At 50.4% G+C, this 15,168-nt stretch overlaps 3 protein-coding genes across 15 annotated transcripts in view; all 3 read right to left on the reverse strand.

The window, feature by feature from the left end:
- exoc7 (exocyst complex component 7) overlaps positions 1–3,170 on the reverse strand; it is a 10,619-nt gene extending 7,449 nt beyond the window's left edge. For 4 of the 11 annotated variants that reach the window (XM_086016826.1, XM_086016825.1, XM_086016824.1 and 1 more), the window contains exons 1-6: positions 2,944–3,169; positions 2,753–2,818; positions 1,446–1,630; positions 1,276–1,381; positions 680–905; positions 386–553 (exon numbers count right to left, since the gene is read on the reverse strand). In XM_086016826.1, the coding sequence (XP_085872952.1) occupies positions 386–553; positions 680–905; positions 1,276–1,381; positions 1,446–1,630; positions 2,753–2,818; positions 2,944–3,003 (811 nt within the window). In that variant the 5' untranslated portion in view covers positions 3,004–3,169. The other 7 variants (XM_086016831.1, XM_086016828.1, XM_086016822.1 and 4 more) reach the window with 5 other exon arrangements.
- Positions 3,171–3,662: 492 nt separating this feature from the next.
- tvp23b (trans-golgi network vesicle protein 23 homolog B (S. cerevisiae)) lies at positions 3,663–6,027 on the reverse strand. The gene is made up of 7 exons (XM_086016832.1): positions 5,892–6,027; positions 5,420–5,499; positions 5,119–5,263; positions 4,909–4,998; positions 4,714–4,839; positions 4,011–4,139; positions 3,663–3,919 (listed from the first exon to the last, which is right to left on the reverse strand). The coding sequence occupies exons 1-7, from the start codon at positions 5,901–5,903 to the stop codon at positions 3,893–3,895; spliced, it is 609 nt and encodes a 202-aa protein (XP_085872958.1). The 5' UTR covers positions 5,904–6,027; the 3' UTR covers positions 3,663–3,892.
- Positions 6,028–6,706: 679 nt separating this feature from the next.
- On the reverse strand, positions 6,707–15,001 carry trim16 (tripartite motif containing 16). Of its 3 annotated transcripts, none has more exons than XM_086015652.1 (7): positions 14,671–15,001; positions 13,671–14,012; positions 12,077–12,406; positions 11,612–11,783; positions 9,210–9,305; positions 8,263–8,637; positions 6,707–7,314 (listed from the first exon to the last, which is right to left on the reverse strand). In XM_086015652.1, exons 1-7 carry the CDS (start codon positions 14,794–14,796, stop codon positions 7,073–7,075), a joined length of 1,683 nt encoding a protein of 560 aa, XP_085871778.1. In that variant the 5' UTR covers positions 14,797–15,001; the 3' UTR covers positions 6,707–7,072. The 3 variants fall into 3 exon arrangements, with proteins under 3 accessions (XP_085871778.1, XP_085871780.1, XP_085871779.1); XM_086015654.1 differs by having other exon boundaries at positions 13,671–14,005; positions 14,671–15,000; XM_086015653.1 differs by lacking the exon at positions 14,671–15,001 and adding an exon at positions 14,515–14,559.
- Positions 15,002–15,168: the final 167 nt, after the last annotated feature.

Here is a 15,168-nt window from a genome sequence, read left to right on the forward strand (position 1 = left end):
TCATGTTCATCGAGGAAAACAACTAGCGACGTTACAACGTTCGACTCGTTAAGCTTGAGCGCTCGACAAGTAGCGGTACTAGCATGCAGATGCCGTAATCGACATCGAAACAATGAAATCAATGGTGAAATCAAACTGCATCACAATGCAAAGAATCCGACTCTTCTCAAATGGTGATTTTTTAGCCAGCCCGAGTTTTGCCTCGCCGCTAACATGTAGTCGCAACTAATTCACTCTCGTTGTTGTGCGCCGCCGTTGATGGCAAACAGCACGCGAGCAATTTGATGCGAGTGAGTAGGCCACGCAATAAAAGCAGGCGCTGCCCCTGCCACATCCAATATGGCCGACGCGCGGCAGCGGGGGGCGAGAGGAGACGGCGTCTTACCGGGCCTCTTGGGAACCTTCTTGGTGGGCGTGTCTTTGCGCTTGGCCTGGACGGCGGGCGAGTAGAGGACGGCCGAGGACGCGCTGTTCTTGCGCAAGTGCTCCTTCAGCCCTTTGATGGAGCGGTCCAGCTGGCTGGAGCGGATCTGGAAGTACACCGTCATGAAATCTGCCACACAACAACGACGACGACAACAACAACAACAACAACAACAACAACAAGACACCGCAGTCAGTTGGAATAGAAAAAAAAAATCAATGATCACTTTGATTTTTGGCTCGTAAATGCAACGACCTTGATTGCGTCCGTATTCCACCAGCCAGCCGCCGATGCAGATGATGTCGTGGAGGACGGCTTGGGGCAGGTGCTCCAGCACCACGTCCTCCTGCACGTCCAGCTCGTCGTCGGCCGCGCCGATGGCGTCCAGGATGAGCACGGGCGGCACCGGCTTGCTGTAGCGGGTCAGCAGGCTGCGGAACTCCGCCTCCAGGAGCTCCTTGCCCCTCTCGAACAGCGCTTTCTGCGGCCACATTTCACCGGGAAGGGTTAAACCGCACTCCTGCGCCGGCCCGTCACGACGCCCTTCAAACAGCAGCTCACGTACGTCTTTCCCCACTATCGAGGTCACTAAATGTAGTCGCGACAACCATATCGCCAACGTCGCAAAGTAAGTGACGCGCCCTAAAAATGAAACTCCTCATCTCAGTTTGACACAGCAAGATGCCACAGGATGGCAGCAGAGCCACACCTTTGTCTACAATTGAAACTCCTCAACTCACTTCTGCGCGGCAACGGGGACGCTCTTCAAACTAGCAAAAGCACACAAAAACTAGCAGGTTCCAAAGCAAAGCCTACAAGTGGCATTCAAAGACAAAAGCGACGAGTCGTACCACCGTGTTGAGTTCGGGGCTGTCGGGGTTGTTGTCCTGGAAGTACTCCACCGCCTTCTGGATCTTGGCGATGCACGCCAGATACTCGTCCAGGCGCCCCGTCGGTCTGCAACGCAAAGGCCGCGGCGTCAGGACCGGCGGCGAGCCTCCAAGGCCGCCCCCGAGCTCACCCCTCCCTGATGATGCGGTCCGTGTCCTTGGCCACGTGGTAGTAGCTGATGACGTGGTCCATGCAGGACAGCGTCTTGTCCACGTTGTCCTGCAGACGCTGCAGGTTCTCCGTCTGCTTGTGCACGGGAATGATGGAATTCTCCAGCTGCATCAGGCGGCTCTCAAACGACGACAGAATGGACACCTGACAAAAGCACACGGCCATCTTACGCCACGCGCATGTTGCGCTTCGTTCGCCATCCAAAACAGTTCCCGGGTGCGGTGAAACATGTCCGTTGCGCAAGACACCCCGCGGATCAACAATTCTTCGCAATCAGTGCTACCTTGACTTGCCACTTGAATATTATTATTTTTTTTAAATACATCATTCTTCATAGCGACAAACATTTTAGAGCACTGTGACTAACCTTTCACCCGACCAATATGGATTTTTTTTTGGGCCGTTGCCAATTACGATATTTAGCATGTCATCACCGTCGTCTTACGTTTAAATGTGGAATTAATGCCCCCCCCAAAACAAATCAAGAGAAAAGTGAATCTGCCAATCGATTAATCGATCAAGCCCTATTTTCAAGACCCACGAATATTACGTTGTGTGGCAATATGAAGCAGTGAGAGTTTCCCAAAAAGTTTGCTTCTAGCTTTTTCCATTCTTTAGTCATTAGCAGTAGAAGCTGAGTTGATTTCACCAAGGACGCCGGTTTCTGAGCAAAAAGCGGCGAAAAGGAGCTTGTTGTCAAAAGGCAATCGTGACCGATAGACCGCTAAAAAACACACTGTCTCACCACATGGCTCGAGTTGAACGTCAGCGGCTTTTGCTACATGCCGTGCGCCGTTCGCAGCATCATCTTTTCTCACGACGGCGACACACGTCTTTGACTAACTACCGCTACACCTATTCTGCCCTGTCCTACGTATGCATACTCTGCTGGAGTGTCACGTACCCAAACCTGGCCAAGATGTTGGCATTTCTGTCCCTTGCAATCACAGTGACAAGCCAAGTTGCGATGCAAAACAGCGCCACCGCCTACAGGGACTTATTGGGCGCGACAGCGGTTGAGTTGAGTGGAGGTCAAAAGGAATTTCTGGCTCTCAAGCTGGGCGAGACCCTCTTGATCTCCACGCCTACCCGCTGAATAACATACTTGACAAATATATTCGATTCCATTTGACAAATAGAAACGTCCAAGGCTGACAAAACATGCATCTGAGGAGCCTTGGACGTGTCAACTATGCAGCATCACAGTCCGTATTCCGCAATACGATCCACTGTAAGGTACTGGGGCAGGGCGTGTGTGCGTCTGACCATTCCATTGGTCAGCTGATCACTCTTCTCCAGGTTCTCGCGTATGAATGACAGAGTCTCTTGTTCCTGTACAACATGAGACAAGTGTTCATGTCACTTTTGTTGCTGAAATGAAAGCGAAGAGAAGCTCATGAACAGCGAAGGCGTCCAATTTGTCATTCGTGTGCTACTAAGAGGAAAGCTGGTGTGACCTGCTTGAGTTTCTCCTCGATTTCTCGCTTCCTGGCCGACGCGTCCTCGGTGGGGATCATGTTGGCAACTAAGGACGCCCACCTGCCGATGGAAAAGCTACAAACTACTCCACTTGGGTGACGACAATGATCATAATTTAGAGATTGCGTCGCCACAGGACAGGCAGCTCAAGCTAGCCGTAGCTTGTCACTTCCGGATCCGATTTCAAAGTAAAACAACGCTTTCGACTTCATACGGAAAGGGTGTCTGTGTGTCCATTTGTCTGTGTGTGTCAAACAGTTGCTCAGGTTCGGTTAGAAGTGGAAAAGACTGATGACACAATCCATACTCAGTGTTGCGGCAGTCATTTTCTGACTAGACTTTAATTTGAAAGCGCTCTATTTCCTTTTCTTCCGACAGGAAGCGTTTCGCGGTCGCCCATGTTGCTGTTGTGTTTAAAATGATTTTAGTGGCGAGGCTTTGTGGAAAAATGATAATCAAAGTGACTCAAACACGATTTGTTTGAACTCAAATACGTTCGTATAATCTAGTAAATTCATTCTTAGTGTACGTCACGAATGTGCAGTAACCAACCCCCCACCTGGGGTCGCTACTTCTATGTCCTGATATTGGATAAAAAGTACAAACAACTCAATTCATGTTATTTAATGTATTTTTAAACACAAGGTTTGACCACATCACTGTGATTTGTATAAATAATAAAGTTAAGAAATGTATGAACAGTGTTTTAATTTTTATTTTTACATAAATAACGTCCTGAAATACATTTACATTTAATCCCACAAACTGAAGCGCTGGAGGAAATAAAAGAAAACAATCTTCACCCTTGAACACCTAAGAAGACAAGTAGCAACAAACTAATAGCTGGAAAAAGAAATGGAAATAAAATGACAATGTGTCTTCTGTTTGTGATGAAAAGGAACTTTCAAGCAGACGAGCCACCGCAATTTAAGATTCCTCCTCTTTGGACAGAGTCTGAAGTGGAAAACACAAAAGCGTGGGTCACTTTTTTCAGGAAAACAGCAGTGTGACTCAATCAATCCCCAAAAACGCATCAATCAATCACCTGTTTGAGAAACTGCCTGCCAAAGTAGTTGGTGGCCATATTTTTTAAGTCTGTTTTTCCTCCCACTTTACACCTGACGTATCCGTAGAGGTTGGCTCCTTGCAGCACCAGCCCCATCAGCACCACAGGCTGCACGCAAGGTAAACACATCCCCATCACTTGCACCACAACAACAATTCAACGGAAAAAATACTGCAGACATTTCGACTGCAAGTCCAAAAGACGCATTTGCCAAGACTACCTTGCCCAGTATAATTATTTCAACCTTTGCTCTTCATGGAAAGGAAAGGCTTTCAGTGCGCTAATATCAAATCAGTACACAGAGGGCAAATGCGTAAAAAAAAAAAAAAAAAAAAGATGAATAGGTAAAAATGTCTTCATTTTAGCTTTTTATTTTGAAATATCCGGAACTTTGGGAATGTGAATGGTTTGACTCGGTCAGGAAATGATGTCAAACCTATTAAATATGGGACTCGTCGGCGGAACGACGGGAGTTTCTTGTATTTTGGGGAGAAATGCGTTGCTATGGCAACATGCAATTCTTTGAAAAAAAAAAAATATGAAAAAAAGTTCTGATCCAAGTGCGGCACTGTTGGTGATAGTGCCTGCTCCGCAGTAGACGAATAATAATAATTCATCATCATTGGAATAATAATCGTAATAATAATAACAATAATCAAGGCCCGGGCCGTGGAAGCCTCACCAGCCACTTGATGTTGAACTGAAAGAGGGTGATGAAGGCGAACACCACCCACACGAGCGGGCACACGATCAGACCCAGCCAGAAGATGCGAGACTCCGAGTCAGAACTTTGCTTCTTCCTCGGCGTCTGGACAAAACCAAAAATATTTCAGGGGCGGCCGTGCCATCACGCCAGCGCGGCGTCACGTCACGTCACCTTGCGCGACTCAAACACCCAGTGACTTTGGCCGTCCTCGTCCACTTGGTTCCACCACCGCAGCGCCACCATCAGACGCCCGCTGATGTTCTGCACGACGACAACAGCGGGAAGGCTGAACGTGTGACTGACAGCCAGTGTCATTGACACATGAGCTAGCAAAAGAAGCATACGCACAGGCACACACAGAATGGACAAAGACAGGCCCACCTTGACGGTCCAGAAGTCGCAGGAGAGCAGAAGGATGATGGCCACCATGCCGCCGATGGAGCCGTCGCTCAACCTCTCGCACAGCAAGTACGCCAAGATGGCGCAAACCCTGAAGAACAGGTGGAAGAAGGACGCCACCGGATGCCTGCAAACATCACGATCATCATCGTCGTCAGCGTCACCATCATCATGGTCGTCACCATCCCCATCATCATCATCATCCTCCTCCTCCTCCTCCTCCTCGCGCTAAACCCTGCGAAATGCCACTCATCTTTTTGACCAAGCTGAGTGATTGACTGACTTGATGTTTGTCTTCTTGGACAGTCTTTTTCCAGCGTCCTCGTCGGCGTCAAACAGAGCGACATCTTCATCGTTGTTCTCCTGAGGGAGCGACGAGGACGGAAGACACAAATCAGCTCGGCTGCGTGACAACTTCACAGCATTCCCAAAGTACCTTCACATTTTTTTCCTTCTCCTTTTTCGTAGTCAAGACTAACAAGGCTCGGAGTTGAACAGCCAAACGGTGTTTTTAATATCTTGGATACTGACGTAATGCAAACTTGAGTAAAAGAAATAAACGCGATGCAAAACACGAGATTTTCTAAAACCGTGTCTAGTGACTTTTAAGCAGAATTAGCTGACGAGCTTTTTCATCTGCTAAACGTGCAACGTCACACTCGGCGAACAGTAAATTCTTTTCAACACGTTCTAAGCATCGATTTTGATTGAAAACACGAAAAGTTCCCTTTGCAAACATTGAAACGCTGACTTACGCCTGTTAGCATGTCGACGCTCGATCCAACACTTCCTGCTTACATGCTAGTTGAAGGACACGTCACTGGCCGACGTGTCACCTGACCAAAGTGTATTACGTCACGTGACCTGTGCGGGAATGACGTGTATTGTACATCGATTGACAACTTTCAACAAAACTGTGGAAATGATGGTTATTGGCACTAGTTCTCATTAAAAACACCCATTAGACGTTGTCACTTGTCTCTGTTAGCATGTTGATAGTCGAGCAAAAACTTCCTGGCTACGAGATAAAGACACGTCACTGGAGGCCAGCGCGCTCATGTGACCTGAGTGTTGTACGTCACCGGCGGAACGAACGACAACCGAATGAACATTTTAAAGTCAACTTTTATCCCCCCGGCATATTAGCGTTTTAGTATTTCATTTTTATTTTATTTTGGTTTTGTGTATTCTTATTTGGTTGTTATTTAAGATTGGTATTTTGATATTATTTGCGCTGCTACAACTGATTGTAAGATCCTTTATAAGATGTGCAACTGATAATTTGTTCAATTGCACTGAAATGTTCATTTAAAAAAATGAACATTTTAAAAAATACAACAAAACGTACATGCAAAATAAGTTATGAAAATAAAGCTGTGATTATTTTTGCAGTGGTAAATTAAAAAATATACGCAATATGAAATAGAATAAAAATATATACACGCACACACACGCACTAAGTACAGGAACTCCATAGAATACTGTCTCATTTTTTAAATTTGAATCATCTTCAGTCATCAAATGTTATTGTTTTGAGCTGTTTTACTAACTAAAAACGAAATACAATCCATTTGGGAGTGTCAACCTTTTAATGAGTTCATTCCAAGTCAAAGTAAGTGTATGTCAAACAGGTAGTTACGCAGTGTAATTGTCACATAAACACTGATATACACATATGTATACTTTATTTCTTGCGTTTGTTTGTCCTTGAAGTACTTGAAGGTTTGTGCATGGATGCACATTCTCATTCTTAACAAATCCAAGCAGAGATGCAGAAAGTGTGTGTGTGTGTGTGTGTGTGTGTGTGCGGGTGTGTGTGTGCGTGTGTGTGGGGGGGGGTGTTGACAGGATATAAATAGACGGACACTTCCTGCCACACGGCAAGTGAGACGCGCAGGAGTAAGCTCCCCAGAAGACAAAGGGCGCTTCCTGGCTTTTACGGAGGAGGGCCGCCGTTTGCGGGGGACGTGGGCAGAGTGGGACTCTTGGGAGGAGAGGGGCTCTTGAGGGGCAAGGGCTCGCCGGGCGGCACCAGAACCACCACGTTCTCCTTCTTGGGCAACCAGAAGGCGGGATAGAGCGGCTCCAGGAACTCGGCCTCGTAGCGGTGGATGAGCGTCATGGTTTGGTCCACGCCGTAGAAGGCCACGAGGCCTCGGGCCGAGTCCACGTACACGCCTGAGGGAAACACGTTGAAGCGTTTAGTACACAGTCTTGATATCCAGCTTGAGGTCCGTGCACCAGCACGCACTTTGTCCGCACGAGTAAGACAAATCAGCGCACGAGTAGGATATCAAATAAATGCGCAAAGAAATGACTAATACAAATAAATGGTAGTAGATGGACCCAATTTGAACCATCAAATAACTGACAGAAAATTCGAACGATTTGAACATGGACCTAATGCCGGTCCCTTTGAACAAAACAAATATTCAAAGGTCAAATTCCTTTCAATTTGTATCACGATTGACGAAACCTAGGGCGTTGGCCCACTCAAACGCACTCATTTGCATAACGCAAAAGACATGCGAGCGTTCCGACACCGGTTCATCGGAAATAACGCCATCTATTTTGCAGTCTGCTCTTAAGTGTCTTCAAAACGGTTGCCTCATCCAGCTCACAGATCCCTCTGGTGTACTGCAACCTCATCGTGAGGCGCTCAACCGTAGCGTTGTTAATGCTTCAAACTCACTCGGTACCAGACTTTTTCAGAGCCTCTGTGAAATGACATGAAAATATGTCATTGGGCTGGAATGAGTTAAGATGGACCATTTATAACAGAAGTAAAAAAGAAAAAAAATTTGAGAAAAAAAAAAGGGACTCATTTGTTTTCATTGTCATGGAAAAGGCCTATGAAGCTACATGAGCCAAAAATGCAATAAGCATCTCTAGAGGCCGTGCTGCAAATCATGAAACTTGATTTGGGACACGTCACGCTAAAGACATTTTGCCATTTGAAGTTTGGAAATGATGACTTGGGAATATTTTTTGTTTGTTCTTGGAACCAAAGAGCAACTTTTGAAGGTTAAGAACTGTCAAAAATCAAAGGGCCACGTGGGTCCCAAAGAACTTCGGCGGGCTACGTCGTCGGCGTCACGGACGAAGTGCGTGGCACGCGATACAGACCGACTCGCGTGAACTTTCCCACGCTGAGCGGCGTCTCCACGCCGCTGTGCCAGGCCGAGAAGGTGCGTCCGTTCCAGTGCAGGCACCAGGAGAAGTTGTTGGCGCTGATGCAGCCGCTGCTGTCGTCGCCTTTGCGCTGGATGCTCTTGTAGGTGAGGCCCACGTGCGTGCCCTCGCCGCCCACGTCCGCCTCAAAGTAATGGCGGCCCAGGTAGAAGCTCTCGGCCGCCAGCACCTGCCGCCAGTCCTGGAAGCGCTCGGGGAGGTCGGGGTAGGGATGCTGCCAGGGCGTGGTGTTGGTCACCTTGCGGTTGTCTTCGGTCAGACGCAGGAAGACGTGAGCCGTGTCCGCGTCGAAGCTCACCTGAGCGCCGTCTGCGGGACACCAAAGCACAGCGGAGAAGACTCTTGGCCACGGCTTCGCCTTTGCGCAGCTGTTTGAGAGTCGCGCAAGTGTCGCTCGCGCTTTTTGCATCTCGCAACCTTGATTTGCTTTTCTTCCATCCGGTGTCCGAACTGCGGCCCGCCCACTCTTTTGACTTGGCGCAAATCCCTCCTTGACATCAGTTGCGCAACGACAACATTCCCTAGCCTATCCTGAAATATTTGCGGCACCGTTTTTTGGGGGATGTTAACAGAATACACCGGTCCGACATAATCTGACGAGTAGACGACACTTTGAAAGAATTTTCACCGTCGTCGGAGCGCTCCGAGGGAATTCAAATCCGCGATGTGGCCCGGCACCAAAATGACTACGACGAGAGGGATTCATGTGCCTCATGTGACTGCCGGCCGTCGGGGCACTGGTGACTTGGATCAAAACGCGGCAAATCAAAGTCGTGTCGCGCTAGACTGCCAAACGCTTCCACCCGGTTGACCGCTTTGCTCCGGCCGCCATGCCGGAGGCACCCGGGCGGCGCAAACCTTTGCGTCTTTTGGCAACTCACACTTGAGGAAGTCGGCCCTCGCGACCGGCTCGGGAAGGCTGGTGTCGCGCGTGGCTGCGACGATGGCCCGGACCGTCGTCTTGATTCCCGCCTTGTCTGAAAAGGAGCACAAAAGCGCACATTGTTGACGTCCGTTTGCGCATGGACCTTGTTGGAAAGCCTCCTTCCCTTTTCCGCGGCACCGGCGGGGGCGCATCGTCGCGCTCGGCTCGCGTCCGCAAAAGAATACAGTCTCGGGATTCTTTTCTGTGTTGCTTTTGCCGCACGGGCAAAAGGCCATTACCACCATACATTTTTCCGACAGAACGTCTTTGACTAAAGGTGTCTTTTCCGGTTCCAAAGGTGCAGTATTAAAAGATGAAAGTTGCATTTTTTCAATTCAGTTTTTAAAATATAACTTTCCTCCTTTGTTCAACTTTGACCTTTAATATCATCATACGACTTGATGTTTTTGTTCTTCCACGACTTTAATTCATTGGGGGCAGAAAAAAAAAAAAAAAGTACAACTTTATTTTCATGACATTACAATTTTTTTTTCTCTCAAAATGATGAACTTGCATGTTTTGATAAAGTTGTGTCTCTTTGTAGTGGACGTTTTCATTCGGACGCTGTTTAGGGTTAGGGCGGCAGCAACAACTACCACTCAAAAGCTTTGCCGCGCCCTCAATTTTTCAATTTCTTCAAATTGAAATTCAAGCAGTTCAACGTGTCACTCTAGTCTGAAATAAAAGCATTTAACAAATAAACAAGTCAAGTTACAAAATAAATCCAAGGTGGGTTTTCTTTCCCTCCTTTGTCCAGCCCACGGGTGTCAAACTCAAGGCCCGGGGCCCACATCCGGCCCGCGACATCATTTCATGTGGCCCGCCAAGACAAATCACGTGTTGACTTGACATGTTGTTTTGAAATTGTCCTTGCTGTTAACACGGCATATTCGACATTTCAAGCATTTGTTACCAATCCTTCCTTTAAAATACATTGAAAATTGTTGAGAAAACTATTTGCTGGCTTCCGATTTCAAAACTAGCGATCCGTCAATTAGCTGTGTATGAGTCGATCATACATTTACACGGGTCAACAGCCGTAACGGCCCTTCGGGCCAAATCACGACGACGATGCGGCCCGTGACAAAAATGAGTTTGACACCCCTGGTCCAGCCCATCCCAAAGCAGCTCAGTCAGGTTCAAGTCTGCGGACTGTCTTTGTGTGTATGTGTGTGTGTGATATGTTCCTTTGGATTTGGGTATAATTCTGAAATAATCATTTTCCATATGGGGTCAAATGATTTTTTGGAATAACCTCTGTAACATCTAATAACATCTCATCTTTCTTTGGACTATTTCAAGCTTTTCACACAACTTGAAGCGACTTAGAAATCGTACAAAAAGAAATCCGTGGAACCTTTGGGTTTTCCTAAACCTTTTGACCGGTTTTGCTGATTTGGAAAACAAATTGGCAAAACTTCCTCCCTGGACCCAAAAAGTTCATTTGAAAACGTTTGACCTTCAATCCGAACGTCACTTGCCAATGTTTGCGAATAAGCGCCGCCTGGCCGGCTGACATTCTGGGGCGGAAACCTCCCAAAATGCTTCGGGAGCGGGGTCGGCCGCTTTTTCACCGGAGTGACGGGCCATTTTCGGACGGGGGCGACGCTCCGCACCCGAGCGTGGCCCCTGACACGCAGGCGCAACATTCCACACGTGCAACAACACGCCCGCAGCAAACGTTTGAGCTGCGTTGGGAATCATCACCGCACAAGTCTTTGCGTTTGGACGTTTGGCGCTCTCTCATGCTTGACTTGACTTGCAAATCCGTGAGACGAGATGGGCTTTTTTGGCTTTGTTTTTGTTTCAAACAAAAGCTTTTTCTTGCTTTTGAACACTTTTGCCTTCAGTTCAACGGCCACTGCGCAAGCCTTGGCCACCTGATGTTACGGACGGAGACAGACCGAGACGTTTTGCAGCCGACTCGAGTGAGCTGCAGAAACATACGCCGAGGATAAAGAATACAACACGCCCGCGAGTGCTGCTGTCTGCCTACAAGTGCCGCTCCATCGTTTGCCTTCAAATCTCCCTAGCTGGGAAGATTCCAGATTAGCCCGTTGATGGAGTCTCGACGCTAAGAAAGAGCGTCGTTTGTTAGCATGATGCCAAGAAGACTTTCCTGAGGCGGAGCTATGCGGTTTGGTTCCAACAAAAGGTGTGAATTGCTGTGTTTTCTGCTTCGCTCAAGCGCAAGCTTGAGGCCTCTTTTTGGAAGAAGCAGCGCCGACCGGCGGCGCGGCCGCTCTTAAGCGAGTCGAGTTCAGCGCCGGCAAAGGAAGCGCGGCGTCGGCTATGGCCCGCGGCGGCCGGCTCGGGGGGGCTGGGCCAAGCGAGCGCGGCTCTTCGCTGGCCACTCACCGGCGTTGCACGTCTCCCTGACCTTGTCCATGTAGGACGTGGCCAGCGCGGCGCACAGCTCCTGCGTGGCCTCGCCGATCACGCGGCTGAGCGACTTGAGGCCGTCCATCAGCCCGATGTAGACGCCGGGCAGCGAGATGTCCGACGCCTCCTTCTTCCACTCGCAATACTCCTGCGCACACGCGCACACACACACACACACACACACACACACACACGCATCATTTCCCTTCTCCAGTCCTTTCTTGTCAGGTGGATCAAGTCTTTTCCTTTCCTCCAAGTGATTTTAGATGAAGGGCTCCCGTTTGGAATGAGAGCAAAGGTTTGGTTGAGCATTTTGCGTTCAATCTCACTTGAGCATTTTGCTGTTCAACGGTTGAAATTGTCTTGGCTTTTTTTTTTGGGGTGTCACTTTTGCAGCGAGCGTCAACCGGGAGCGTCCCGAAAACATTCGGCGCGGGTCACCTGCAGGAAGTCGACGTCGTTCTTGTTGCGCGAGAGCTTGTCCACCCGAGCCCGCGTCTTGTTGAGCTCGCCGCAGCGCTGCTCCAGGTGGGCGCGGATGCCCTCGGCCTGCCCCAGCGCCTGCTTCTCCTCGGCCTCCAGGATGTCGCCGACCTCCCTCTCGGCTTTGTCCGCCGCCGCCCGCAGCTGCTCAAACTCGGCCCGGAGCACGGCGCGCACCTGCGCCACCGAGTTCTGGATGGACACGGTGTTGAGCTGCAGCTTGTCCATGGCGTTCTCCGCCGCCGTCACCGTCTTGCTCATCTCGCCGCGTTTGTCCTTCAGCTCCCTCTGAGGAGGACGCGGATGCCTTTTCTCACAGTGTATTCCTCCCACGCACGCACGCACGCACGCACACACGCACGCACGCACGCACGCACGCACGCACACATACAGACGCCTGCGACAGAACCAAACGCAGGAGCGGGCACGTGCAATATTCGACGTCCAATCGACTTTCGCAGTCAGGGGAAGAGCCCCTTCCTCACTCGGATGCGTCGGCCCCGCCATGAAACCGGGTCGACGGTCCCGCGTAAACAAAGCTGGCTCACCACCTTGGCTACATCCCTCATCTAAGCCCGCACGTGTGCGGACGTGAAGGTCGGCGAGTGCCCCAAGAGACGCAAATAGCCGGAGCGTGATCTTGCGCCGCGGTGTTGTGTTAGCGCAGGCCGCGTGCTTCGCTATGCTGCCAAACAATCACTCAACTTTAGCATAGCAAAGCAAAAAAGGCAACGGCGCCATCGGTCACGTTGAAAACAATCAGAAAGCCATGACGGCACACAAGTTGTACCGAGGTTGCTTTTCCACAAGTGAATTTTGCCCGCTACCTGTCAATATGTCTGATTGCTTCTTTGCGGTGACGATGATGTCACAATGCGCAGTCAAGTTGTCAAAATGATCTTGGTGGGACAAAGAACGGTATACGCGTGCGGAACGGTCGCACCCCCTGACGCTCGCTCGGACGGCCTCGGATGACGTCCGAGCCAAAGCGCCGCGTCCAACAACGCAGTCCAGGAGGGCCGCCTCACTTCATCCTGCCATGCGCCAGGGACAACTCCTCGACGTCCTCATTCAAATCATGCGGAAAAGCTTCCAACGCAAATGTTCGCAAAGTTCTGCTTGTTTGGCAATGAATAAATGCCTTATTTTAGTCAAATCACGCCGGCGGCATCTTAAAGGGGAAATCAACCCGAGCATATTTTTTTTCAAGAATGTCTTCCCAGCAGGCCCGCTGGTTGAAACACGGCATTCTGACAAATCTTGCCTTTGGGGAATATGAGTTAGGCAGCAAAATCCGCCCGTTTTTAGCCATCTCCGGGGGCGGCCATTTTGTCATTTCTGTCGACCGAAAATGACATGGCAACCGCTCAGGTAACGACCGATCGTAGCTCAGCTTCGGAAAACAGGTCAGGACAGAGTCACGCGGAACGGACGCGGTCGACCGCGAGATGTCAAGCGGCTCGGGAAGGTCCCGACGGGACTCGGAGGACGTCCGGTGTGCGTCCGGTCTTTCTGGGGTGGGTTAGGGTTAGGGTTGCGTGCGGTGCGCTACCTCCAGCTGGCGTCGCGCCAGCGCGACGGGGGCGGTGTCGTGGCCGCGGTGGTCGTCGGCCACGCAGTCGCGGCACAGGCAGCAGGCGTCGGCGCGGCAGAAGAGCTCCAGGGGCCACTTGTGGATCTCGCAGGTGCGGCGCTCGATGTCGCGCAGCGGCGCCACCAGCCGGTGGTTGTGGAACTTGGCGTTCTCCAGGTGCGGCCGCAGGTGCTCCTCGCAGTACGACACCAAACACGTCAGGCACGACTTGAGCGCCCGCCGCGGACGCTCCATGCACGAGTCGCACACCACCGCGTCCTCGTCCTCCTCCTCCTCCTCCTCCTGTGACGTTTCTACACACTCAAAGAACAATTTCATGTTACCGGTCAGGTCAGAGCGTGCACTACTTGACTAGTAGCTTGAGCGTGCGTTTCCTACGCTCGACATCCAGCTCCGAACCGAAGCACTCGTGCACTCTTTGTCGTCAGCGGTCAGACGATTCAGCGCACTGGCGCATCAAATACATCTTTTTGGTTCGACAAAATTCTGCATTAGGTGACAACTGCTAGCCGTACGAGTGACATCACAAAACGAGTTCAAAATTAGTTTCCCGACCAGTGCGGAGAACAGTTGTTGAAGGCACTAGTTTGTTCTGCACACTGCTTGTCCTCGCTCATGAGGCAAGTCAGCAGGTTACCATGGTAAAGCAAAACTGTTCACCAATTGACAATTGCATGCTACCGGTACTACGAGTGACACGATCAAATCCACTCGATAACATTGAACAGATGTCAACAAGTGTGGACTTTTGTCACACTGCTAACATGCCCTTGTCCTGCTCCTACGTTTAAAGTTGATCTACCAGTGTAGTGGAAGAAAAAGCCAAAGTCATCCAAAGAGTTCTTCGACTAGCCTGTCAAAGTAGTGCACTAGTACAGAAAGAATGCACGAGTAGCTGGATATGAAGGATGTGGGCAAGAAATGCATCCGCCTCCACTCGTGCTTTGTTGCTCCTCACCCGAGTGCTTGTCAGGAGCTTCTTCCACTTGGGGGCGTCCCTCTGGGACCCCTTCTGGGTCACTTTGGGGCTCTTCTTGGGGGTCTCGCTGGGCGGCGGCGGCGGCGTCCCGCTGCCGGGGCTCATCTTGCGCGGGCTCCATGTCGCTGACTGAGCAGCTCGAGCCGTACGTCGCACTTCCTGACTTGCGAGCCACGACGAGAGCGGACGAGCCCAGACCAGACGAGAGGCGGCCACGCCTCGATGACGTCACCGGCAAAAGTGGGAGCCGAAGCCCAAAAGCGGCTGCCAGCCCGACTGACAAGATTCCACTCGCATACCTGCACTCGAGTGCAGCACGCACGCACGCACGCACGCACAATCGGCGCAAAGTAGCTGCCCCGCCCGTCCGGTCCACTCGCCCCCGCAAGTGTGTTGCGGGAGACAAATCTTGTCTCGAGTGTCTCACTTCCAGTGTCACACGTCAATTCGTCAACACACGCACGCGCGCATAGTAAC

This window comes from Filicampus tigris, chromosome 19 (genome assembly GCF_054856515.1).
Source record: "Filicampus tigris isolate MCC_2025a chromosome 19, RoL_Ftig_1.0, whole genome shotgun sequence".
In the NCBI taxonomy this organism is placed as follows: Eukaryota; Metazoa; Chordata; class Actinopteri; order Syngnathiformes; family Syngnathidae; genus Filicampus; species Filicampus tigris.

Bases quoted from the DNA above. Each gene is read 5' to 3' on its own strand.
- trim16 (XM_086015654.1), bottom strand. From the start codon at position 14,812: ATGGAGCCCGCGCAAGATGAGCCCCGGCAGCGGGACGCCGCCGCCGCC. The intron at 14,006-14,670 runs GTGAGGAGCAAC...TTGAGTGTGTAG, and splicing joins AGCTCCTGACAAGCACTCGG to AAACGTCACAGGAGGAGGAG. The intron at 11,784-12,076 runs GTGACCCGCGCC...GCGTGTGCGCAG, and splicing joins ACGACGTCGACTTCCTGCAG to GAGTATTGCGAGTGGAAGAA.
- tvp23b (XM_086016832.1), bottom strand. The intron at 5,264-5,419 runs GTCAGTCAATCA...TGATGTTTGCAG, and splicing joins TCCAAGAAGACAAACATCAA to GCATCCGGTGGCGTCCTTCT. The intron at 4,840-4,908 runs GTGACGTGACGT...GGTTTTGTCCAG, and splicing joins GGGTGTTTGAGTCGCGCAAG to ACGCCGAGGAAGAAGCAAAG.